Source organism: Macaca nemestrina, chromosome 5 (genome assembly GCF_043159975.1).
Source record: "Macaca nemestrina isolate mMacNem1 chromosome 5, mMacNem.hap1, whole genome shotgun sequence".
In the NCBI taxonomy this organism is placed as follows: domain Eukaryota; kingdom Metazoa; phylum Chordata; class Mammalia; order Primates; family Cercopithecidae; genus Macaca; species Macaca nemestrina.
The window spans coordinates 64,516,356-64,543,991 of record NC_092129.1 but is presented as its reverse complement, the minus strand read 5'-3'; the positions used below and the strand labels follow the sequence as shown (position 1 = coordinate 64,543,991).

The following is a 27,636-nucleotide window of genomic DNA, read 5'->3' as shown; positions in this document are numbered from 1 at the left end:
TCTGGAGTAGGCCGGCTGGAGAAGAGAAAAGGCGGCGGCCCGGCTGGGGAAGAGGGGTGGAGGAGGCGGTCCGGACGGCTGTGTGGGGCACTGACCGTCGCCGGGACAGAGCGGAGCAGCTGGGCACGGCGTCCAGGGCAGCTAGGGCCTGGGCCGCGGTTCGGCCGCGCTGGCCGGTGAGTGTCGGGAGGCCGGCAGGGGAGGCCGGCGCCGTCCGCCCTGCGGTGGGGACCGAGGCGGCGGCTGGGCAGTTAGAGGCCGGCAGCCGGGATCAAGGCGCTGGCGCTGGCGACCGTGGGGTTGACGGGCCCGGCCTGGAGTGGAGGAAAGGCGGCTGACCCCGGTCCTTGCGCGTCCCGGGTCGGCCGTCCGGTCGCGCTGAGAAGGCGTCCGTGGCGCTGGTGTCCGCGCCCGGCAGCATGCCGGGACAGCCGTTGAGGTCAGCAAATGGCGACTCAAGCCCCGAGGGTACCGACCTCCGTGTTCCCCCCAGTTTGTGTGTCTGTGTATTGGGAAGGGACGAAGGAGGAGTTAAACTTAGGGAACCCTAAGCTTCTTGTTGAGTCTGGCTTTTAGAAACTTGGGTTCTTTGGGGACAAATGGGTTAAAGTAAGACTAGGGAGGCATCATCCACTGTCTGCACGGGATGAGCAAAGTTGGTAACTTTTCCATTCATGGAAGTGAGAGGTTCTTATCCTTAGCCTCGGTCGTTATTAAAGGGAAACTTCCTTATTTTGCAGACCTGAGGTTATTTGTGGTGTTCCACGACCTGCACCTTGGAACTGCTTTGCTTGGAAGGGTTTATAGAGCGCGTGCTGAATTCGGAGTAATCTGCCAATATGTTTTTAACGTGTGTATTTGGGAGTATAGAGGCAAAGAGGCAGAACAGTATGTATTTACCATGATCCTAGTACTCCATTTCCCTCTCCCTTTCTCTTGTTTTTTTTTTTTTTTTTTTTTGAGCCGTGTCGTAAGTCCCAAATAAAAGATGCTTGGGAACGAATTGACCTTTTATTCCATGATTACTTCGTTGACTCTGATCCAAGATGAAGTTATTTATGGGCATTATGATATCGGTGTAGATTAAGTTAAAACTCTTTTAATACAAAATCCCAAACTTTTTAAATTTCCATTTGCTCAATTTCAATACTGTTTGTTCTTTAGAGACCTATGCAAATTATATTAACAGGTTTTGCATTTGCTCATACTAAGGTTTTCCAAAGCAGTCCAGTTGTTGACATGGCAAAAGGAAAAGAGTAGCATAAAATAAACCTTTAGGGTTTTTCAGAGGGTTAGATTTCAATATGCGGTTTCCGCTGAATCACTCTTCTTAATGCTTAGTCACTGTTTCTCATCACAGAAGTTTAATTGGGGGTAACATGGTGTTTTGCTAACTTTTTAAATTGCCAATTTGTTTTTACCTAGCACTTTAGTGCCGTGACGTAACTTTTTTTTTTTTTTTAAATTCTGGTAATAGTGGAGTTTCGTGAATGCTATAAGAGAACTGAGGTTTCCAATATAGGCACACTTTAATGTATACCAAGTGTACTAGGTATTTAATTTCAATCCAGTATTTCTCCCGGTCTAGCATGGGAGACTTCTTCTAAAAAGTGTCCTAATATATCATTAAAAAGCAATATTATATAGGTAATGATAGCGTGTATAGAGAGGTACCTTAAGGTCACCAAAATAGGCATTAGTTAATGCTTACTGTTTGATATAACATATTTCTAAGATGTGAATATTTTAATGGGTAAGCCCTATGCTATTCCGTATGATTTTGGATAAATCTTTTAATTCAGTTCCTAAGACTGCTTATTTGATAAAAGGAGTTAGTACATACTATGGAATGTCATTGTATTTGTAGAATTTTTTGACATAAAACAATTGAGTCAAAGGCTGTATAAAATATAAATTAAATTCAAATTCAGTGTGATGAAATAGAGGAGATTGGCCTTAAACAAGTTGCTTCTATATTTTAGGTAGATAGATGTTAGATGCAGACAGGCGGATCAGTTAAAACCCAGTCTATGAAAATCTTTTTTTTAAAGAATGGGTAATGTTATTACTAGGTAGTTCTTCGTATGATTGCATTTAATTAATGATCTCATAAAAATAATTACACATACAATTTTTGTGTATGTAAGTGTGGCTGTTGTGCAAATCGAAGTACATCTGGTTTCTGAGAAGTACATGTTTATATCCTATTGGACATACACATAATTGTAAACAACCTTTTTAAAGTTCTAGGTTGTTTCCAGAGTAAAGTAACTGCCTCAAGGTCACTAAGCTGAGACTCCTTGGAAGCCCATTCCCCCATGTCATGTTACCTGTTTTAATAAACTGAGTTCTGCCATTTGGGTGGATTATTTTTATCTGAGTATCAACTCAAATAGGTTCTAGTCTGAGTATTAAATATTTATTAATACTATTTCAATTTCCTATGTAAGTCTGTGATCGTTTCATTTGCTTATTTAGTGGAGAATATTGCAAATAGATATCGCTTTAGAATATGCTACTCATGACCATATTTAGAAATGAAGAATATATGTTTTGATATATCTGGAACAATAAAACGTAAAAAAAATCCATATAATTAGGTCATCCATTTTATAAATGAAAACGAAAGTTTAATAAAAGAATGTATACCTTGTAATCCATTTAGCCATTTGGGATTGAAAGCTAGTGCTTTGAGTTGGTAATTTAAGGATGTCTTTTTGATTTTGTCTAACCAGTGCCCCCCAAACCCACCTCTTTTTAAACAGTAAGATAAGATGCCTAACTGAGGTATAGATTTATTATCATTTTTTAAAGCTGAGTGCGCCTGATGAACAGATCAGTCAGTAGAGGTACTATGCACTAGTACCTCTGGACTTTACAAGGGATGAGATTTGCACTGGAAGAGCTGATAAGTGATTGCTAAATTTGAAATTTCATTTGTGGACTTAACTTGTAATAATGGTTAATTAATTGAACAAATCTGTCTATAGTTTTATATCAGCCTTACATTGGAACAGTATATTACTGTTTTAAGTATATTTGATTTAATACCATGTTAATTGTAATATTAAGCTGTAGGCTGATAGCACTTCCTATTTTGAACTTCTTTTTCTCACTCTCTATTTCAGGCACCTTTGCATGTGTAGACCTTAATCTCTTCCTTTCTTTTTGAACCCAGTGCTTCTGTATTCATTTTTTTTTTTTTTTTTTTCCAGTAATTGCTCTGCAGGTTTGATTAGGGAATTAAAATAGTAGAAATATATAAGGTAAATGCTTCTTCCTGTGTTTCTCATATTATTATTATTTAAGATTTTAAAACAATGGAAGGTTGAAACTAACTTTCTCTGATTTGCTTTTTTGATAGATGATTTGTCTAACTCCATATATAATGCCTGAAACATATTACTTATGTGCTCAACATATGTTTGAGCACCATTGACTTTTTATGGCCAGTACAGTGAAGTAATTTTGATTCAGTTTGATTGATGCCAGATCTGTAAGGTATTTTTATGTGGAATATGTAGTTTTCCATGAAATGAAGACTCTGATTTGTCCATTTCATTATTTCCTTATAATTCTTCGTGTATTTAACACAAATGAGTCTCTAATTGAGGCAGAATTTTGAATGTAGGGAACATAAGAATGAATGAGACAGAGATGATTCTGACTTTCATGGAGCTTATAGTTTTCCTGTGGAAATAGATATTAAAGAAAACGATGACTTACTTAGAGTAGTCACTAGTATTACCAGGGAAAAAGGCAGTGTGTAATGGGTGCACACAATAGGGGATCCATACCTTGTCTTTGGAGTATGTGGAAAAGGAACACATAAGCGGAGATTTAGGGTTGAGGCAGTAGGGGTGTGTGTAGAGGAAAAGATATGTATATCTGTCTGTGTGTTAGAGGTAAAGGCAGACATTAGGAACAGCCTTGAAGCAGCAGGTTATTTTGAATACATTAGATGACTCTTATGTTTTAAAATCATGCTAATTTGCACTTCTTTATATTTACTTACCTCTTTATGTATTTTAATGAATTTTTAAAAATACTTTTTTGAGGTCAATGTATTTATGCCTTTAATGACAAGATCTCATTTCATTATATGGGAAAATGCCATGTCTTAGAACTATTTTTATGAATTGCTTGTCAGCCACTGAGTATGAGTTGGCAAAGAACTTCTCTTAGAGAAAATTGAAAGAATTGAAAACATTTGATGATTTACTAATATTTTCAGGTCCAGCGAAACTTTTCCAATAATTTAAATTCAAGTGTAAATTATTAGAGATGTTAGTTGTTTTCTACTGTGCCTGTTGTGTAACTGATAAATAAGAGATTGATGTTTTTAAACCTGTTCTACAGGATTTACAGGCAGTTGCAAAATACTTTATAAAGGCACGTTTAATTTGATCTAGTGGTCTTGATTAGGTGGAGGATGAATCTAGGGGAGTTTTAAATTCAATACTCAGAATACTCTTAGTATTGACTACTGTATTTTCTTAATTTTTTTCTTAATATAGTTAATAGGAAAATGGAATTGAAATTCATTCCTCATTTGTATGGCTATTTTAAGAATTGTTAAATTTAGTAATGTAATGTTCTGTACACTTATAATGAGCGTTATCTATGTAAATTATTCTTCAAATAATTTAAAACATATATATTCAAAGCAGAGTAAAATGCTATTAAAATTGGAAGAGACCAAAAGACTTTCTTGACCACAGGAGTGATTAAGTACTGGGATAAACTACAAGCAAAGTTGTGTAATCTCCATTACTCACATAATGTCTTAACATTGGATCACCAGTTACAGAAGTACCGCCTTATGTTTTTAAACTTTTATAAGTAAACATACCTGTTATTGTCCATGGATGTTGATCGGACATGGAGCTAGAACGTATAGTCCTAGCTCTGCCACTTACTAGGTAGATGACCTTGGCAAATCACTTACTCTTTCTGAACCTCAGTTTCCTCCAGGTTGTTATAAAGACGTGTAAAGAAGGATAAAATAGGCACATAATTACTGTTCTCTCTTCCTTCTAAGTCTACTTCAGAAAATAATAAATGTTATGAACTTGTTGCTATGAATGCTTTTTTAAAACCTTATTCAAAGGGGGATGGATAGTGTAAAAGAGACTATTTATTTGAAGCTTGACTACTTTCCTTCTACCTTTGAAAATTATGGCTGTTTTTGCTTTTAACTCAGACCCTGTTTCAAGCAGTCGCTATTTTAAGCGCTTTTGAATTAAGTGATATTTTTAAGATGTGTTTTCCCTGGTGGTGTCATGTGATGGTGTGTACAGTAACATAAAGTGTCCCTAAAAGTTCTGAGAGCACTGGTTACTTCTGTTGAAACTGCTTGTATTTTTAGGTTTCTCCCTTAGTAACAGTCAAGCTTGTAACCTTCAGCATGTGAGATCAGCTCAGTCTAGTTCTTGCAAAATAAGAAAGCTACAGCTGTTTCACAATCTAATCACTCAGTAAGATTTGTTGTAATTCTTAATAAAGTTTCTCTTTAAATGTCCGGTTAATTTACAAATGTTTGTCACTAGTCTTTTTCTATATGACTATTTTAGTATGTCTATTTTTATAGTTCTATACTTATCTTTAAAATTTATGAAGATAAACATTTAAAAATATTCAACTCATAATTTGTAATTTTTAACACAATTTAAAAATACAGTTTTGGTGTTGAGTATGTACCTTGTCTTTTCTTTGACATCATTGAACACCATAATATTAATTTGGAACTTTTCTACTGAATCAAGAAAAACTCTGTTGATGATGATTCAGGTACACTTTTGTTCTTCTAGTTTGAGAAAACTCATGCCTCAACTGGAGAAAAAGATAATAGCAATTGAGGAGTGATTAATTAGTTACCTGGAGCCAAGATAGATTTTATGGAAAAATATGTCATAGGGTTAACAATGTCTTATGCACTGAGGTGAAGAAAACAGGGTAAGAATCACCTTCCAGTCCAGAAAATTCTTGTCTACTACAATGCAATTTGATTTTGGAAATGTTGAACTGAGTTGCCCGTGCCATATACAAGTAGAAATATATCATAAGTAATCCATTGTAGAGAGTGAAGAGGAGTTTGAAAGAGGAATCTGGTAGGATGTATAGATGGATTTTCAGCATATGTGTGGTAATTGAAACTTTTGGAGAAAATGAAAGCACCCAGGGAGAATGTACAGAATAAGCAAAAAATGACACAAGCCCTGAAGAAATGCAATATTTAAGTAATTATTATTGAGGAATAGTTAAGAAAACTAAGGGTAGGAGAAAGACTGGAGTGACATCATGAAAAGTAAGAGGATGTAATAGTCCCAAAATAAGAGATTAGTCATCATCACGATACAGCGGCCACGGAAGATGGGGTCTGGAAAAATATGCCCTCCAGATTTAGTATTGAGGTTCTCAGCAGAGCGGTTTTAAGAGGGGTAGTAAAAATAGAGCCAGAATAGAGAGTTAAAGGACATATAGGAGATTAGAAGTTTTTTGGTGGTATTTTTCTTTAGAAAACTTGACTGGATAAGAAAAAAAAATGGTGGCAAAGGGCGGATATTATGTTATTATTTCAATTATTATTATCACTTTTTGAGACAGAGTCTCACTGTGTCACCCAGGCTGGAATGCGGGGGTGCACAATCATGGCTTACTGCAGCATTAATCTCCTGGGCTCAATTGAGCCTCCTGCCTTGGCTTCCCAAGTAGCTGGGATTATAGGTACATGTCACTATGCCTGGCTAATTTTTTTGTTTTTGTTTTGTAGAGAGAGGGTCTTACTATGTTGTCCAGGCTGGTCTTGAACTCTAGGCCTCAAACGACCCTCCTATCTTGGCCTCCCAAAGTGCTGGGATTACAGGTTTGAGACACCATGACTATTATTTCAGTTTTTAGAGGTTAAATAATCTTTTAAGTTTTTATTGCTAATAGGAAACACGCCAGTAAAGAAGTTGATTATACTAAAAATACATTGAATAGACTCACTAATTATAATTAAGTCAATATATTATGGTTAGACTTTTATTTTTGATGTAAAACTTTTCTTTATAAAAGTTACAGTGCAAATTTTAAAGCAGGAAAGACTTAATCCATTCATGTTATTTTATAGAACTATTTCTCTGCTTACAATTCTCAGTGACTTCCAGTTGTAAAAGTGTGAACTCTTTAGAGCAGGATAAAGCACTCATTATGATTTGCCTTATTCCTTTCTGGCCTCATCTTTTGCAGATACCTTGCATTTTTCCCTGTGATCCAACAATACTAGGGAACTTGAGGTTTTGCTAATTCATGCTTTTTGGTATTTGCATTTGCTATTACTTCAGCACTGAATTCCTCTCGTTTTTACCAGTTTACCCTCCCGTACTTAAGACCTCTCTTTCAAGACTACTGTGAATTATTCTCTAATCCCTACTCATATTGATTATTATCTTCTCTATTGGTACCATTTTACTTCTATCATATGGACCACATAAAAACGACATACACTTTTTACTGTCTTTGACATCTTGCTGTAGCTTTTTGAGAGGAGGCACCGTGACTTGCTAATCTTCATATTGCCACACCGAACACAGTGCCTGATCCATGATAAACAATAAATAGGCATTTAGTGAATGAATGTGACCCTCAAAAGTAAGTGATTGGCCCACGGCCACAGAGCTTGAGCTAGAACTTTTATTTTCTGGATAAATTCCTTGTATGTTCTAATTAAGACTTAATTTGTTGCGGAATTTATTAAGGCATATATAGAAGGAGGGATCAATAGATGAAATCTTAAATGAATTCATTTAGAAGGAATGAAAAGAAAACTTCTAATAAAGTTTTAAATACATTCATGAAATTCATACTGTTCTTTTTTAGTAATATGAAGTCTCTGCAATGTGGGGTACAATCAAAATCAGTTTAGTTGAAATTAGAAGGATAAAAGTGAAAACACTCTGAAATCTAAAATGCACATTAACTTGTTTTTAGCATTATGTAGTATACAGTATTAGAATTTAAATCATATATTTTGAAACTTTTGCGCTTTTAGGCATATTGTTATATGGTATATAAAAATGAGCCCTTATGACATTCTATAGTATTGAATTGTTACTAGAATATAAGTGCTTACGTCCTTTCAAGACATTGATTATATGTAAAATTAACTGGTTAAATATGTTTATTTTATATATGTCATCCTAAAATAAACCAAGATATTAGATACATTAGTGATTTAATTATTAAACGATTTTGAAAAATCAACAATTTTTTGGCTAACTTCTTATCTTTTTCCATTTCATCAACCAGAGCTGTGCTAGCCATTATGGAGGAGCAGCTGCAGCATTCCCATTGTGTGAATTGTGTCAGTAGACGGTGCATGACTAGACCAGAGCCTGGGATTTCCTGTGATTTGATTGGTTGTCCATTGGTTTGTGGTGCAGTTTTCCATTCTTGTAAAGCTGAAGAGCATCGACTTTTATGTCCATTTGAACGAGTGCCTTGCTTAAATAGTGACTTTGGATGTCCGTTTACCATGGCCCGAAATAAAGTTGCTGAACATCTGGAAATGTGTCCTGCAAGTGTGGTGTGCTGTACTATGGAATGGAATCGATGGCCAGTTAGTTATGCAGACCGGAAATCATATGAAAATCTAAGCAGAGATGTTGATGAAGTGGCACAATTGGATATGGCCTTGGCTCTTCAAGACCAAAGGATGCTCTTAGAATCCCTCAAAGTAGCCACCATGATGTCAAAAGCAACTGATAAAGTATCCAAACCTAGAGAACAAATCTCAGTTAAATCAAGTGTCCCAGAAATACCACATACTAATGGTTTGGTGTCTGTTGATGAAGAATCTTATGGTGCACTTTATCAAGCTACTGTAGAAACAACCAGAAGTTTGGCTGCTGCTTTGGATATCCTGAATACTGCTACAAGAGACATTGGCATGTTAAATACAAGTATCCCAAATGACATGGATGAAGAGCAAAATGCGAGAGAAAGCTTAGAGGATCAAAACTTGAAAGACCAAGATCATCTTTATGAGGAGGAGATAGGAGCAGTAGGTGGAATTGACTACAATGACACAGATCAGAATGCCCAGTCTGAACAAAATGGTTCAAGTGATTTATTATGTGACTTGAATACAAGTTCTTATGACACTTCAGCTCTTTGTAATGGCTTTCCTTTGGAAAATATATGTACCCAGGTCATAGACCAGAATCAGAATTTACATGGTGATTCAAAACAAAGTAACTTAACAAATGGAGACCGTGTGCCATCAGATGGCACTTCAAAACCTTCCAGCTCACTTGCGGTAGCAGCACAACTTAGGGAAATAATACCATCCAGTGCTTTGCCTAATGGCACGGTTCAGCATATCCTCATGCCAGATGATGAGGATGAAGGTGAATTGTGTTGGAAAAAAGTAGACTTAGGGGACTTGAAGAATGTGGATGTCTTATCTTTCAGTCATGCTCCTCCATTCAATTTTCTTTCTAATTCATGTTGGTCTAAACCAAAGGAAGATAAAGCAGTAGATACATCAGATTTGGAAGTTGCAGAAGATCCCATGGGCCTCCAAGGAATAGATCTGATCACAGCAGCGCTGCTGTTTTGTCTAGGAGATTCTCCAGGAGGTCGGGGTATATCTGATAGCCGCATGGCTGATATTTATCATATTGACGTTGGGACTCAGACTTTTTCACTTCCATCTGCAATATTAGCTACAAATACAATGGTTGGGGAGATAGCTTCAGCTTCAGCTTGTGATCATGCCAATCCACAGCTTTCAAATCCAAGTCCATTTCAGACACTTGGGCTGGATTTAGTATTGGAATGTGTCGCTAGGTACCAACCCAAGCAGCGTTCAATGTTTACCTTTGTGTGTGGACAGTTATTTAGAAGGAAAGAATTTTCTTCCCATTTTAAGAATGTGCATGGTGACATTCATGCTGGACTCAATGGCTGGATGGAACAGAGGTGCCCTTTAGCTTACTATGGTTGTACCTATTCTCAGCGTAGATTTTGTCCATCAATACAAGGAGCGAAGATTATACATGATCGCCATTTGCGGTCATTTGGAGTTCAGCCATGTGTATCTACAGTATTAGTGGAGCCTGCTAGAAACTGTGTGTTGGGATTACATAATGACCATCTAAGTAGTCTTCCTTTTGAGGTCCTGCAGCATATTGCAGGCTTTCTTGATGGCTTCAGTTTATGCCAGCTCTCATGTGTATCCAAGTTAATGAGGGATGTGTGTGGCAGCCTGCTTCAGTCTCGTGGCATGGTCATACTGCAGTGGGGGAAAAGGAAGTATCCAGAAGGAAATTCATCATGGCAGATAAAAGAAAAGGTTAGTGTAATCTTTATAGCCTTTTATTTGACATAAAGAGGGCTTTCGTAATACTGCTGAATTAATACAATTAATATCTTGTTGAGAAATTGACCATTCCCTAAAACTTACTAAATCAATGTGATGACAGAATTTTTTTAATGGAAATTAATAATGAACTAGGATAGTTAGAATTGTTTGCCATAATTATAGGTTTACTAGAACTAGATTATAATCTAATATGGCAGAGACCACTTATGTTTCTCAATTTTTCTATAACAACTCTTTTTTGTTTGGGTCCATTTTACCATCTTCTAATTTGGACTCCATCTGAAAAATTTGCATCATAAGATAATGGAGGAAGTAAGAAGAGGGTTTTTTTCCTGCTTGTAATTGTCTCTTCATTCTATGGCCATTTCGTTCTTAGGATTTGGTTGTTTCAGGTATAACCTAAATAGCGAGAGATGAGAAAAAGTTATAACTACGACTATGGTCATATATTAAAGTGACCAGAGGAACATAAATGGATGAATGAGGAAATGCTTCAGGCTCGTGTGAGAAAACAGTAGGGCAGTAGGATTTGATATTTTGGGTGGGGACTCGGTTTAGTGGAGTCCAAAGAAGTGATGCATACTGTATTGGAAACTTGAGCTGGAGATTTAGGCAGACCTAAGCAAATTCAAGCTACACCATTTTCCTTCTGTGATACCCTACTTTTGCTCAGCTTCTATTTGGCACTACTCAGTAGGACCTGGAAGGCATTACAGATATCTTTGATTGAAGGTGTTTTTTATTTTTGAACACTTACAATATGAAACTTTTACATTTTATAAAGTGGAAACAATTGTGATAAACTTTACATTTAGTTGCACAGCATTCAAACTGGTTGCTTTATTTGTAGCACCTTTAGGTTTTCTTTCATTCATTGCACTGATTTTTCAGAATTCTACATCCACTTGGTTTCCCTGAGGCTTTGACCAATAAATGATCACATAAATTGTTTCATGATTTTTTTTTTTTTCCCAAAAGGGAATTTCTGATGGCAGAAAGTTTCTACCAGTTGTGTTTGTGTGTATTTTTGTTTTCCATATGATTTTGTATCTTTTCTTCCCTTTGGGATGGGACACTCTTAGTATGGTCTTTTTATCTTTGCCTACTAGTATTGACATATGGAGTGAAATGTTTTTTGGGGATTCTATAATCATTCCTGCAGAAAATCTCACCTACTCTTCAAATTTAACTCGCCATCATTTATATAGATTAGTCACACATCTGTCTCCTAGCCATTTGCTCCACTATACACAAGCATCTACTGGACATTTCCACTTGATTACCCTACAGCTTTCTCAAACTCAACATATCCAGCCTACTCCAGTCCTCCCTCTCTTAGTCTGAGAAAGTGGCACCATCATCACCAAGTTTCCTAAACCAGGAATTTAGGAGTTATGTTGACTGCTTTTTCTCCCCCCTTTGTTTTTATTCAGATAATCATGAAGTCCTGTTTATTTTCCCTTTCTCATACCTCTCAGGTTTGCTTCTCTGTTTGCACTGCCATTTCCCAAGTTCATTCCCAACTTTAGTAGTCTCCTAGACTACAACAACAGCTTCCTTCTAACTGGGTTCCTACTTCCATTTGGGCCCTTCTAAAATATATTCTCTACACAAGAGCTAATGTGATATGTACTTTCTTGAATACAGTTCTTACACTGTCACTGCAGTGCTTAAAAACATGTTTAATATTTGTTCATCACCCCGGGATAGAGTCCAGCTCCTTAATAAAACATTTGAGACTTTTCGTAATCTCATCTTTATCTTTTGACTTTCCTTTTCATTTTATACTGTAACCATGTTGATTTACTGACAGTTCCCTAATGTTTTTTCTTGCATTAAGTCTTTAAAGTATGCCATCCCTAATACTCACACTTGAGTACCTGCAATATGCTACTCAGTGTGCATTAGTACTTGTATTAACTTACATAATCCACTGTCCCCATTTTACAGACAAACAGAGGTTAAGTAAGCTTGCCAACTAATTGACTTAGGAAACTGGTTTCTCCATCTTTTGATCTTCATCTTTCTTGCTGTGTCCTGCTTACTCTTCAGGTTTTACCTCCTGAAGATAGCTTCTTGGCACCCAAACCCTGACACCTTCTGAGAGTTGCACTGCTCTGTGTTCCTGTGGTGCTCCATTATATACCTCTACTAAAGAACTCACTGTGCTGTTTTGAAATTGATTGATCAGTTTCAGTCACTAGACTGTAAATTCCTTGAGAAGTGGGACTCTCAGGGAACCAAAATACTCCCTTGCATAGCAGCTACTATGTAGTAGGCACTCAGTAAATACTTGATGCGTACTTGGATGAAAGATGGATCCATTACTAAGAAATCTTGTAATCAGCAGGGGGAGTCATACATTTTCTTTTGCCTGCTTTTCCTAAGTTTGCTTCAGCAGACTCTCAGTTGTACGGAAGTAGAGAGACTGCCTGTCTCCATTGAATCTTTCAGCTAATTCACCTGCCAAAGCTTAAAGAAAACTAATGCCTTTGTAGTTTTGTGAGCATAGGGAATGGTAAGGGAGGCTAGTGACATCTATACTATCACTAGGCCTTCACTGACTCCTGGGAAATTACTCCATAAAGGGTAATTGATCATAACCCTAAGGAGTATAGGGGGTACCCTTGTGCTGAACAATGGGGACTTTCTATTGCTAGTTGACAAATAATTGGTTTCCCACAAAATTGGAAGACATCTAGCCACCCCGAGAAGATATTACCTTGCTTTCCTGAGAAGCAATAAATGCTGAGGGTTTTGCTTAAATCTGGCACTCTCTAAAGCAGGGGTGTCCAATTTGTTGGCTTCCCTGGGCCACATTGGTAGAAAAAATTGTCTTGGGCCACACATAAAATATACTAACTACAGCTGATGAGCTAAAAAAAAAAAAAAAAAAAAAAAAAATTCAGATAACGTTTTAAGACAGTTTACGAATTTGTGTTGGACTGCATTCAAAGCTGTCCTGGACCACATGCTGCTCACGGGCCCCGGGTTAGACAGGCTTGTTCTAAAGCATCTGCTGTTCAACGCATTGTAAACTGTTCCCTGTATCAACATTTGCCTGTTGATACACTTAGCAGGGATGCCTAGGCCTGTCCTGCCCCATTCATGCTTGTTATCTAGGTCTGTCCTGCTCTGCATTCATGCTTGTTACTAGTTCAGGTAGCTGTATGTTTCATTTGTAAAGATGAGGGGCATGGGGCACAGTCTTTACTGGACTAATAATTTGACAGTGCTTTAGGGCCTAGAGCTGTTGAGGGGACAAAAGGGGAAGAAGCCAATATTTTTACCTACAGACATGAATAGGGATGGCAGGTGAATATTTTGCCTAGAAACATGTTTTACAATGATACGAACTAAAATAGGATCCACTTTACAAATATTATTTTTATATAAAATTTCAGAGCGATTTTGAACAAATCGAAGTACTTGAATATTATTAAGCACCTTTAGTACTTGTGAACAGCAGGAAAATAAGCTTACCTTGGCATACATTATTCTAAGGTATTTTTTAGTACTGATAGTATAAATAGGAATGGGAGAGAAAAATCTGGAGAAAAAAAGAAAAACACTTGCATTGTATCTCCAGAGTGTGGTTAGTTCTAGATAGCCAGTCGGAGAGTATGAAAGAATGGTGTGCAGTACATAATATTTTAGGAAATGGCTCTGAATTTGTGCAGTTTTAATTTTATAAAAATCATTTGGTAAGCCAGATTGGGGTGTGATTTTTAATACTGAGTTTTGTCTTTTATTGTTTTTAAATTTATTGAAGTCATAATGTCATAGAAGTGATTTACCTTGTAAATATTTGACAGATATATTTGTATCCAAAAGGATTTGCCAATTTTTAATTTTATAGCTATTTGAAACTTTATATTGGACGCTTCTGCAATAGCAGAAATGTACGCAGTAGGAGCAAAAAGTGTGTTTTGATTCTCTACAGATTGACTTGTTTAAATCTAAAGTAGAATTTTCTTGTAGGTATGGCGATTTAGTACTGCATTTTGTTCTGTTAATGAATGGAAATTTGCTGACATCCTAAGCATGGCCGACCACTTGAAGAAATGCAGTTACAATGTTGTCGAGAAACGGGAGGAAGCAATCCCTTTGCCATGTATGTGTGTGACACGAGAACTCACTAAAGAAGGACGTTCACTACGCTCAGTTTTAAAACCTGTACTTTAAAAGTTGTAATTTTACTTGCACATATATGCAAGCACCTAGTATAATTTCTTTGTAATATGTGAAACTTTATTAATGTATTAAATATTACAACTAGCTAAATTTATTGTCACTATGTATATAATGTTTTGAAGTGACATCTATTTTTATAAAGTACTGTTTAGTTGGAAAAAGTTGCCTTAATGTTTGAAATGTGTGAAATTTTTGGAACTTGCTGGACAGGGTGATTTAATTTTTAGCCGCATAATTTTAAGAATTAGTATTTTCAGTGGTGTGCATATTTTGGTTCCTAAATTTTTGCTTCTTAAACTAAAAATATCCTGACCAATTTATTCCTTGTTTTCTGTGGGTTGCAACCCATGCAATCAAAAAGCAAAACTTTGACTCAGATTTTTTACAGCATAGGTTTTTCATATAAAAATATTCTCAATTTCTTAAGCACTGCCATAAGATCATTATAATGTTTTTGTTTTTTAGTGCTTCCCTATACAATTGTTAATGCACAGATGATCTCTAATATATACTTGCATATGTAAAATCGTAATTAAAGTTTGGTAATGCAGTTTATCATGTTTTAAAAATAATCCACAAAGATGTTTTTAATCTCATATACTTACAATTCAACACAGAGAGTGACCATGTGCAGCTTTCTTTTTTGTTAGATGCCACATCCAAAGACTCATCGCAGTGTGTTATATGACAGGACAATGCAAAAACAAGCAAACAAAAAGCAAGCCTGTGAATATACTGTAATTTGAAACTGCTCCTGGTATTACATATTTGCTGGATATCTAATGTTTTAAAAGAAAATATACCTCATTTTAAGTTTGAATTGGGCATATTGTATAAATTTCAAATATTCAGAATGCAAAGGGCTTAACTATTAAATTTTTGCCTTTTGATGTTTATAAACATTACAACTGTGTTGTTTTAAGACATTTAAAAACATGAAATTTGTTATCTTTTAAAATGACAATCATGTGGAAACGTGTTTTGGTTGACAATCTCTTTGAAACATTTCCAAGTTAATTTCCCATAGGCTTCACTACCAAGAAAGTAAGAATTGCATCTTTGCGTAATGGTCAAGGTATAATGGAAAAATATACCTATTCTTGAAGTAGTTTATTATAGTTTTCAAATTGATTTATACCATTATTAACCTGATGTGGTCTGCTTAAAAAATGAATATATCAGTGTTTAGATATAAATTGCAAAGGTGGGGATATATACTTAAACAATTTGTCTTTAGCATTTGGTAGTCTGAAATGGTGACAGATTGCTTGTTAAAATTGTGAAAACTCTGTTGTGTCCTCTCTTCCTACATTTGTCCCTGAGAGTGCTCTATGATTACTAGGTTCTTGATTCCCATATATGGCAATCAGGCAGAGGCGTTCCTTGGGCATTAGAGAGTTCCGAAGCTTAAGATTTGTTTTGGTTGGTCAAGTCCTTAGTACAGTTGAAAAATACAGCATTAAAGACTAATCAATTGTTTTGCCTCACCAGTCATTTTAAATAGTAGAATACTTATTTCTCAGTGCTTAAAATTTCTTTTTCAACTGTGAGATTGAATAAGCAATCTGTATTTCTGTGAAAAAAACAGAAAAAATATATTAAATACCATAAAATATAACTCTGCCTTTTAAAGTTTTGCTGAAGAATGTGTCTGTGGTTAGGATAGCACAAGCATTAACTTTTGTTTTATAGTTATGCTTTTTAAAATTCATTGTTTTTAAATTTAGACTTCTTATTTCCACACTGGATTATGAGATATTTAATAATTTTCCACCTTATATTTCTTTTACACATTTTGCTGTTCTCTTTTTTGTTATTGTTATGCCACCATACCATTTTGTTAAAATGTTTTCTTTGTGAAACATTTGTTCAAGTTCTAATAAAATTAATATTTTCCCTTAACATGGCTCAATAACTTAAAAAGGTTCATTTAAATAAAATTTTAATACTTGTTTGACAAATTCCAACACAATCATATTGTTTCTGTAGTGTGGATTTTCTGCATGTTATGGTAGTTGTTGATTATCATTGCTCACACATGTTTTACTAGTGAACCTTAATTTTTTAAAAATATGAGACACTCATTACTTAGCTTTCTCTGATCATTCAGTGTCTCGAAAGTAATACCACCTAAGTTCACTGAAAGGCGGAAGAGTTTCTAGCATGGTTATATCTCTAAAAGTCATATAAACCATCTGTCTCTCCTCTTAAGTATGAAAAGGTTTGTATGTTGGCCTAATAGATTGTACTTTGAGAAGTCATCATTGATTCGTTAGTCTTTGCTAAATAGCAAGGTAAAAGGCAAGCATTGGGATGGAGGGAAGTATTTGAATTCACTTTTTTCCTCTGCCTCCTTCCCCAATACTGCCTGTTAGCTTAATCTTTCTCCCTCTCTCCCTCTCCCTTTCCCTTTTTCTCCCTTTCTCACTCTTTTTTACTAGATTTTGAGACTCACAGATCTTACAGCAGTGGTTCCTAAAGTGTGGTCCTTGGACTAGCAGGAACATCAACACCTAGAAATTTGTTAGAAATGCAGATTATTAGGCTTCTCTCCAGACTTAGTGAATCAGGAACTCTGGGGTGGGACCCAGGAATCTGTTTTAACAAGATCTCCAGGTGATTCTAATGCACAGTAAAGTGTTAGAACTTAGAGGGAAGCCTGAGTCATGTCAGCTACACTCTGGTGCATTACTGGAGTGGATATATGTGTGTACCTGTGTGTGTTTGTATAAATATATGTGTAATCAAAAATTGAGAGTAATGGTAATTTATTAATGGTTAAACTATATATGTTGTCTCAATTTTACAGCCATATGACAAAATACACTGGGTACTGTAGTTGTTGGACTTGTATTCTTTAAATTAGTCTTTACTAGTATTTAAAATTTTACTAGTGTTTCTTCTGTTCAAGGTAAATTGCAGTGCAAATTTTAGTTTATTAGCAGTAACATTTAGCCTAGTCATCTCATTCTCTTGTTTAGTGGTTGTGTAGAGTCGTGAACATATTCAGATTATAGGGTAATCAAAGAGTAGAAGTAGACAAATATTGGATTAAATCCTACAAAAATATTTTTAGGGATCTTTTCAACCCTATCAATATGATGTTATGAAAGATTGAATCTCTTGTTTATAGTAGTATAGAACCTTTTCTGATCTTTTTGACTCTGTGCTGCCTATCTCATCAATGTTGTTGCTATTTATATCTGTCCTTTAACACTGGATGTTGGGATCTTAGTAATGTTGATGATAATAGGATTTTCAGCAAAACTTCCATATCCCTTGAAGATATGGTAGCTTATGTTACTATATTGATAACAGTTTTACCTGTGGAGATTTGACTAGTTTTTAGGTGTTTGGAAGCAAAAGAGGTTTCTTCATGTTTTGCATCCCAACCTGAAAAGACATGGGGTTTATTAATTTTAAAATTTCCTAAGGAAAAATTATTCAAATATTTTAAAATGTGTTTGTTTTGTGCATGACATGCCACATTGGTGTTGTGATTGTGATTGGAGCTTACAGAGTTGGTTGTTTAGAAGTGCAGTAGAAAGAAAGCAATTGGCCCTTATTCTCTGGACAAACTTTTGATGGAAATAATTTCTCTGATAGGTGTTTGACTGGTTATCTAAATGTTGCTGTAAGTAGTCTTACTTAAGATGCTCATAAGGTCTAGGAAGCAGAGAATATTAGTTATACCTTTATCAACTCATCAGTGACTTGTTTCATGGTGTTTAAGATAATTTAATAATGGGGTTTGACAGGATTTATCTGATTTCCAAAAAAGCAAAGTTTGAATTCAGAAAAGATCAACTCTAATGAAGTCCTTTCTAAATAAGGGGAAAGGAAAGATGGTTTGCTTATCTTTTACATAATTATTCCCTTTATTTAAAAGATTAAAGTGAGATCAAGAGATAAAACCTTTCAAATTTGAATTTTATGGATGAGAAAACAGGTACTCAAAATTTAGGCAGTGATTAGTGTACCAGGATATTTGAGAGAGAATTATGTCCTTACATGGATCACTTTTTCACTTTACAAATGCAGGAAGAAAAGAGACATTTAGATGTAAGGAAATTTGGAAAATGTTGTCTAGGATATTTGATTCTTACTGCTTTGGAAAGCATTTTGGGGCAATACCAAAAGGAAACAAACTAACCAGGTGTGGTATGTTGCTCTGAAAACTTTGCGAAATTAGGGTCTCTTGCTGAATTTTACAAATAGGTTATTGCATCTATGATTAAACTTTTTAAATAAATTGCTTATACATATGTTTATTTGACATATATAATCTTCATAATTGGCCAGTACACCTTGAGATGTATTAATGGCGATACATCTTGAGGTGCTTTGTTACCTTAGTACATTTCAAAACTGGCATTTTGTATTCAGATTGTTTTATATTTCAGTGTATTATGTGGACAGTGACTTTTCATTAATAAACTACAAAGAAATGGGTTATAAGGAAGATTCATGAACATGCTGTATAGAAATATAGTAAAAATTCATTGATGCAAAGTCCTTTTTTAAAAATAATTTTCAATCTTTTTGATATGCTTCTGTCTTTTACTATGAAGAAAACATTTCTGAAGTGAACTGACAACATAAGGCAAATACTGGGTAAAAATTTAAACATCTCCAAAATCATTAACCCATTTGTATGCAAATATTAGGGAATGGTTCTTCAATACGTAGCTAGTTCTTGTGGTGGTTAATAGTTCGTGTGTTTGAAAGTAATAAAACTGCATTTGTGTTGAACTCTCAAAACCAATTAATCAGGTCAGTTACTCCTAACAAAGGTAAATTCATCAGATTTAATTTCTACCCTTTTCTAATACAAATTTTTAGAAATTTTCTTTCTCAGATGTAAGGCAAATAGGTTGATATATTTGTTTATTGTTTGACAGAGAAACTGACTAGAGTTAGCTTTTTAATACCCCTTACAGTCAAAAAGTAACATTGTTATATTTTGTTTTAAAATCATACCATTTTACAGTATAATCATACTGCACTGCCATTAGCTATTTGCTGGTATCTATATACTATAATTATGGGGCCATCTAGGTAGAAACCATATCTTATGTGGCTTTGCATCCCTGTTCCTAGCTGAGGGTCTTACAAACATACAGTGATATGGTTTGGCTGTGTTCCCACCAAATCTTGTCTTGAATTGTAACTCCACAATTCCCACATGTTATGAGAGGGACCTGCTGGGAGGTAATTGAATCACGGGGCAGGTCTTTCCCATGCTAGTCTCATGATAGTGAATAAGTTTTAAAGTCTGATGACATAAGAACAGTAACAATTTGTTAATATTCAAAAGATTTAAGTTGAAAAAAAAGGGGTCCTGCACTCTGCTGTCCTAGAATATTTTTTTTTTTCTGTTGAAATCCTCCTTTCTATATTGTCATTATTGCTTCTTTATCCCATGACTTCAGTTTCCTGGTGAGGTGACCCTGAATTTAGTCATTTTGGTCAGTAGTTTTAGATTTAAGTAACTTACCACACTTGTTTTAAAGTCTCTCTCAGCTCACCCAGAAGAAACAAATTTTTTTTCATTTTTTTCTTCAAAAATCAGCAAGTCTTGCTGAATCTAACAAGTATCAGCATTCAGGTTTAACCATGTTATTTGATTGAAAGAAACCAAACCATGGAAATAATGGGCACTGTATCTGCTCAAGAGTAAAATTACCCAATGAATAATTATGTCATCTGGATGTCTTTTATATCAATTGATGACTTTTTAAAAAATCTGTATTTTAAATAAAATATGGAAAGAACAGTGTTGGTCCCTACAACATTCCAATAGCTTTGTCATGACAGCCATGACATATGAAATAAGTTACTCTGAATGGCCAATAATTCGGTGGACATGAATTCTAAAGATTTTTATTTGCACTTAAAATGTTAAAGTAGTATTGTTCATTTGATCAATGTTTGAATACCAGTCAGTATTGAAAACTTTTAACTGCATTTTGAAAGGTCATTGCACAGATTCACTTACCTCAGATGTCATTTAGCTTCCTTTTCTCATGATTTACATAAATGTTGTTACCTTAAATGCAGAAAGATGTGATATTCTTTGGAGGATAAAAAACCTAAGTGAATGAAGCTAGACACAAAAGGCTACATCTTATATGATTTCATTTATATGAAATATTCAGAATAGGTAAATTCATAGAGATAAATCAGATTCATGGTTGCTGGGGGAGGGGGAGTGACTGCTTCATGGGTATGGGGTTTTCTTTTGGATTGATGAAAATATTGTAGAACAAGATAGTGGGGATAGTTGCATAATATTGTGAATGTGCCAAAATGCCACTGAATTGTATACTTTAAAATGGTGTATTTGATGTATATGTTATTACAATTAAAAAGAAAAGAATTTAGTATTTGCAGTCATTACCAAAGCCAAAAACTAGTGTTCTCAACGTTTGTGAAATGCCCAAACCATGGTTTAGAATTAATTTATAGCATTAGTAACATGACAAATCTATTCAGCTTAAAGTTCTCGTAAAATTTGTGAATCCCATCTTAGAAGTACCTCTGACAGCAGCAGAAATAAAGCTGTAATTCATCAAAATTTCCTTATATTTAATACTTCTGTGACTGAGTAATTGACTTCTGTGTCAATGTTTATGTTTTATCTTTTGAAAATTTTTATGATTCCTTGTGGCACATCTCAAACATACTTTTTAAAGATGTGATTTTAAAATCATGCTTTGAAAAAAAATTGTGTAATTTTCAAGGTGATTTTTTTTATAGTTTTATACTTTGTTTCTTTTAAAGAACAAATGCAACTTGTATTAGAGTAAGACTAAATAAATTGTACTGATGTGTACATTTTTATGCTTTTGTATTGTCTTGTGGGGAAAAAAACTATTTGAATCTTAAGATTGGTAGGAACTCTAATGATCATTTAGTTTCTCATTTTATATTTGGAGAAATTGAAGCTGAGGTTATCGGTGTGTCATTCATTTAACAGGCATTTATTGAACACTCATGCCAGGTAATGTGTAGGCTTGGCTCTGGAAGGTTATTTCATGCTTGAAAGTTTCACAGGTAATTTCTTTTTTTCTTGTTTTTTCTTTCGTCATCTAGTAACTATGCCAGACACATGGACAAACGGACAAGTTTCAGAGGAGGGGAGGCTTACGCATAGAATCACTTTAAGTGGTTCTTCTCATAATTCTTCAAACATCTTAAAGAGATGTTCTTCAGCGCAGTAAAGCACACATGATCATAAGTAGTCTGCTACTTAAGGAATGTGTTACTACTTTCATGACTTTGGGAAGGGAGTATTTTTGAATCACTTTAAACCAATTATTTTCCATTGTTTTAAGGAGCCAGCTTCATACTGTTGGTTCAAATCAATCTGTAAAGAAAAGTTAAATTGCTTTGCAGATAACAGTGCCTCTCATATAGTTGGGGGTATATATGTGAAAGGTTGTGTATGCTTCAAGTTGAACAACAATAAGTATAATTAAAGAACTTAACAGAATGAGGTTGATAAGGTGATAAACATAGACAAGTAGCAGTACAGTGGCTTTACTTACACACTGCAAGAGTCCAAAATCAAAGAAAATGAGAAGGTAATAGTTGTGATAATTCATACACTAACACATTTGTTACGATTTTTTACCTTACTAATTTCTTCTTAATATTTTGCTACTTCTACAACAGGACTTCTCACCAAATAGGTTATTTGACTTGACTTTCCTTAATCATCTACCTTCTCTTATTCCATCACTTTACACTCTACATTTCTGCTGCATTGTATTACTAACTATTTCCCAAACACTTCATATCCTTCAATGTCTGTGAGGCTTTACATACACTACTTCTTTTGCCTAGAATGTTCTCCCCTAACTTTCTTGTTCATTGGTGAAGATCCAATTCTGATCTCATCTGCTTTTTACCTAGATCATCTCCAGTGGATAATCATCTTTTATCTATGTTCCCAGTTTGGATTTCTTTTGTTTTAAAATCATACCATTTTACAGTATAATCATACTGCACTGCCATTATCTATTTGCTGGTATCTATATGCTATAATTATGGGGCCATCTAGGTAGAAACCATATCTTATGTAGCTTTGCATCCCTGTTCCTAGCTGAGGGTCTTACAAACATACAGTGATATGGTTTGGCTGTGTTCCCACCAAATCTTGTCTTGAATTGTAACTCCACAATTCCCACATGTTATGAGAGGGACCTGCTGGGGGGTAATTGAATCATGGGGGCAGGTCTTCGCCATGCTGTTCTCATGATAGTGAATAAGTCTCATGAGATCTGATGGTTTTAAAAACAGGGTTTCCCTGCATGCGCTCCTCTCTTTGCCTGCTGCCATCCATGTAAGACGTGACTTGCTCCTCCTTGCCTTCCACCATGATTGTGAGGCTTCCCCAGCAACGTGGAACTGTAACTCCATCAAGCCTATTTTTCTTCCCAGTCTCAGATATATCTTTATCAATAGCATGAAAATGGACTAATACAGTAAATTGGTATCAGTAGAGTGAGATGCTGCTGAAAAGATATCCAAAAATGTGTTAAGTGACTTTGGAAATGGGTAACAGGCAGAAGTTGGAACAGTTTGGAGGGCTCAGAAGACAGGAAAATATGGGAAAGTTTGGAACATCCTAGAAACTTGAAGAATGGCTTTGACCAAAATGCTGATAATGATATGGACAATGAAATCCAGGCTGAGGTGGTCTCAGATGGAGATGAGGAACTTATTGGGAACTGGAGGAAAAATGGCTCTTGTTATGTTTTCGCAAAGAGACTGGTGGCATTTTGCCCCTGGCCTAAAGATTTGTGGAACTTTGAACTTGTGAGAGATGATTTAGGGTATCTGGTGGAAGAAATTTCTAAGCAGCAAAGCATTCAAGAAGTGACTTGGGTGCTGTTAAAGGCATTTAGTTTTGTAAGGTAAGCAGAGCATAAAAGTTTGGAAAATGTGCAACCTGATAATGTAATAGAAAATAAAATCCCATTTTCTGTAGAGAAATTCAAGCTGGCTGCAAAAATTCGGATAAGTAATGAGGAGCTGAATATTAATCCCCAAAACAATGGGAAAATGTCCCCAGGGCATGTTGGAGGTCTTCACAGCAGCCCCTCCCATCACAGGGCTGGAGGCCTAGAAGGAAAAAAATGGTTTCAGGGGCTGGGCCCAGTCCTTGCTCTGTGCAGCCTAAGGACTTGGTGCCCTGCGTGCCAGCCACTCCAGCCATGGCTAAAAGGGGCCAAGGCACAATTTGCGCCATTGGTTCAGAGGGTGCAAGCCCCAAGGCTTGGCAGCTTCCACATGGTGTTGACCTGCAGGTGCACAGAAGTTGAGAATTGAGGTTTGGAACTTCTGCCTAGATTTCAGAGGCAGAAACGCCTGGATATGCCAGGCAGAAGTTTGCGGCAGGGACAGGGGCCCCATGGAGAATCTCTGACAGGTAGTGCAGAAGGGAAATGTGGGATCAGAGCCCCCACCCAGAGTCCCTACTGAAGCACTGCTTAGTGGAGCTGTGAGAAAAGGGTCACCGTCCTCCAGACCCCAGAATGGTGGATCCACTGACAGCTTGCACTGTGCACCTGGAAAAGCCATAGACAATGCCAGCCCACGAAAGCAGCCAGGAGAGGGACTATATCCTGCAAAGCCACATGGGTGGAGCTGCCCAAGACCATGGGAATCCAATTCGTGCATCGGCATGACCTGGATGTGAGACATGGAGTCAAAGGAGATCATTTTGGAACTTTAAGATTTGACTGCCCCACTGATTTTGGACTTGCATGGGGCCTGTAGCCCTTTGTTTTGGCCAGTTTCTCCCATTTGCAATGGGTGTATTTATCCAATGTCTGTACCCCCATTTCAGCTAGAAAGTGATTAACTTGCTTTTGATTTTACTGGCTCATAGGTGGAAGGGACTTGCCTTGTCTCAGATGAGGCTTTGGACTTTGGCCTTTTGAGTTAATGCTGAAATGAGTTGAGACTTTGTGGGATGGCTGGGAAGGCATGATTGGTTTTGAAATATGAGGACATAAGATTTGGGAGGGACCAGGAGTGGAATGATATGGATTGGCTGTGTCCTCACTCAAATCTCATCTTGAATTTTAACTCCCACAATTCCTACGTGTTGTGGGAGGGACCCAGTGGGAGGTAATTGAATCATGAGGGTGGGTCTCTCCCATGCTGTTCTCGTGATAGTGAATATGTCTCATGAGATCTGGTGCTTTTAAAAATGGGAGCTTTCCCTACACAAATTCTCTCTTTTCCTGTTGCCATCCATGTAAGTTATGACTTGCCCTCCTTGCCTTCTGTCATGATTGTGAGGCTTCCCCAGACACGTGGAACTGTAAGTCCATTAAACCTATTTTTCTTCTCAGCCTCGGGTATGTCTTTATCAGCAGCATGAAAACGGACTGATACAGAAGGCATTCAATAGAGGTTTGTTAATCTGATAATGAAAAATGATTGAATAATTTAGTGTTGTGTCAGTTAGCTTTTGCTGCATAACATGAAATCCTAAAAGTTTGTTGTTTAAGCAACAGTATAATTAGCTCATGATTGGTTGGCTTAGCATTTCTGGTTGGCCTGACTTGGCTGATGTCTTCCTAATTGGCTCACGTCCATGGTCAGCTGATGGGTCGGCTGGAGGTTAGATGATCTAAGACCACCTTACACATCTGGCAGTTGGCAGGCTGTTGGCCACGGTTATGGGGATGATTACACCATGTGTCTCTCATCATCCATCAGGCTAGCCCAGGCTTATTTGCAGGGAATAACAAGAACAGCAAGAGTGTAAGCCTCTATGTTCAACCCCTTTCCAAGCCACTGCTCATCACATTTATTAATGTCCCATTTTCCAAAGCAGTCACGTGGCCAAACCCAGATTCAGGGGGTGGAGAAATAGGCTCTATACGCTTTGATGGAAGGAACAGCAAAGTCACAGTGGAAATGAGTATGTGTATAGGAATAAGAAGAATCATACCTATTTAAGTCTACCATAAATGTTGAGAAAATTTTCACTTAATCTACCTGAATGTTAAAAACTAGAGCCAATTCAAAATCAGAACTATCTTTTGCCTCTTTTTTTCAAACTGTAAAGCTAGTGTTTTAGTCTGGGTTCTCCAGAACGACAGAACTGATAAGAGATTATCTATCTATCTATCTATCTATCTATCTATCTATCTATCTATCTATCTATCTACCTACAGAAATTGACTTACTCAATTGTGGAAGTTGAAAAGTCGCATGATAGGCCATCTGCAAGCGGGAGAGCCAGGAGATCCAGCAGCCTGGAGGACCAGGATGTCCAGTAGCCTGGATCATGTTTGAAGACTTCACAACTAAAGAAGGGAAGATGATGGTGTAACTCTCAGTATAAGGCTTAAGGCCTGAGAGCCTACGGGACTGCTGGTATGAGTCCAGGAGTCCCAAAGCCAGAGAACTGGGAGATCTGATGTCCAAGGGCAGAAGATAAAGGGTGCCCAAGCTCCAGAAGAGAGAGAGAGAGCAAGAATTCCCCCTTCCTCCATGTTTTTCTTTTATCCAAGACCCCAGCTGATCAGATGGTGCCTACTCACATTGATGGCAGATTATCCCTACTCAGTTCAATGACCGAAATGCCAATCTCCACTGGAAACACCCTCATGGACATACATAGGGCAGTCCAATCATTCTAATCAAATGTTAAAACACCTGAGTTTGTTTTCCTTTCAGCAGAAGAGGGATGGGCTTAATGCCTACTGAAGCACTGAAGATATGTAATGCTATACCACCTACCTGGATATCCCTTAATCCAGTCAAGTTGACATCCAAAATCAACCATTACAAGTTCGTCCCTTGTCAACTTAGCACCCATACACATCTCTTTATCATACTTAATCTCTAAATAACAATACAACTATCTTGTGCATAACCAAAAACTCATGAATCCTTTCCCCAGAAGAGGAGGTAAAGTTCTTGCATGATGTTTACTCCTTTTCTGATATCCAATAACTAAAATTCTATAATGTAAAATTAACAGTACTCATACTAATACAAGCTCAATACATATAATGTTACATAACAAAGGATAAGCAATGAAAACAGATATTTGCTTCATATATGTGTATACACACAAAAACCTATTCTTAACAAAATAGGGATTGTACAGCCCTTGTTTCTGTAACTGGCCACATGGTTGTAACTGGTATTTATAACTACCTTGTTCTACTACCTGTTGTGTATTTCCTTTGCCTGCAGTAAGCACCTTAGCTGGTTATTGTTCTTTACCTGATGGAGTAACCCAAACCTCTATTCTTGTAGGGTCTCAGCAATTTGCAGCCTTGCCTGGATTGGGTTATGATAATTTCCCATTGACTTTTTTTTTTTTTAAATTATACTTTAAGTTCTAGGGTACATGTGCATAACATGCAGGTTTGTTACATATGTCTACTTGTGCCATGTTGGTGTGCTGCAGCCATCAACTCGTCAGCACCCATCAACTCGTCATTTACATCAGGTATAACTCCCATTGCAATCCCTCCCCCCTTCCCCCTCCCCGTGATAGGCCCCGGTGTGTGATGTTCCCCTTCCCGAGTCCAAGTGATCTCATTGTTCAGTTCCCACCTATGAGTGAGAACATGCGTTGTTTGGTTTTCTGCTCCTGCGATAGTTTGCTGAGAATGATGGTTTCCAGCTGCATCCATGTCCCTACAGAGGACACAAACTCATTCTTTTTGATGGCTGCATAGTATTCCATGGTGTATATGTGCCACATTTTCTTAATCCAGTCTGTCACTGATGGACATTTGGGTTGATTCCAAGTCTTTGCTATTGTGAATAGTGCCGCAATAAACATACGTGTGCATGTGTCTTTATAGCAGCATGATTTATAATCCTTTGGGCATATACCCAGTAATGGGATGGCTGGGTCATATGGTACTTCTAGTTCTAGATCCTTGAGGAATCACCATACTGTTTTCCATAATGGTTGAACTAGTTTACAATCCCACCAACAGTGTAAAAGTGTTCCTATTTCTCCACATCCTCTCCAACACCTATTGTTTCCTGACTTTTTAATGATTGCCATTCTAACTGGTGTGAGA

General features: G+C 36.6%; 1 protein-coding gene and 1 long non-coding RNA gene across 5 annotated transcripts in view; one reads left to right on the top strand and one right to left on the bottom strand.

Annotated features, from left to right (window-relative positions):
- On the top strand, positions 1-26,923 carry LOC105488973 (F-box protein 30). Of its 2 annotated transcripts, XM_071096564.1 has the most exons (4): positions 1-176; positions 8,293-10,339; positions 24,931-24,991; positions 25,762-26,923. In XM_071096564.1, exons 2-4 carry the CDS (start codon positions 8,309-8,311, stop codon positions 25,788-25,790), a joined length of 2,121 nt encoding a protein of 706 aa, XP_070952665.1. In that variant the 5' UTR covers positions 1-176; positions 8,293-8,308; the 3' UTR covers positions 25,791-26,923. The 2 variants fall into 2 exon arrangements, with proteins under 2 accessions (XP_070952665.1, XP_011751823.2); XM_011753521.3 differs by lacking the exons at positions 24,931-24,991; positions 25,762-26,923 and adding an exon at positions 14,351-21,398 and having other exon boundaries at positions 5-176.
- Positions 16,035-27,636, bottom strand: part of LOC105488974 (uncharacterized) — a 103,273-nt gene continuing 91,671 nt past the window's right edge. For all 3 annotated transcript variants that reach the window (XR_011623427.1, XR_003019662.2, XR_011623426.1), the window contains 3 exons: positions 17,888-17,956; positions 17,019-17,076; positions 16,035-16,136 (listed from right to left, as the gene is read on the bottom strand). This is a non-coding gene — a long non-coding RNA (uncharacterized lncRNA). The remainder of the gene's footprint in view (positions 16,137-17,018; positions 17,077-17,887; positions 17,957-27,636) is intronic.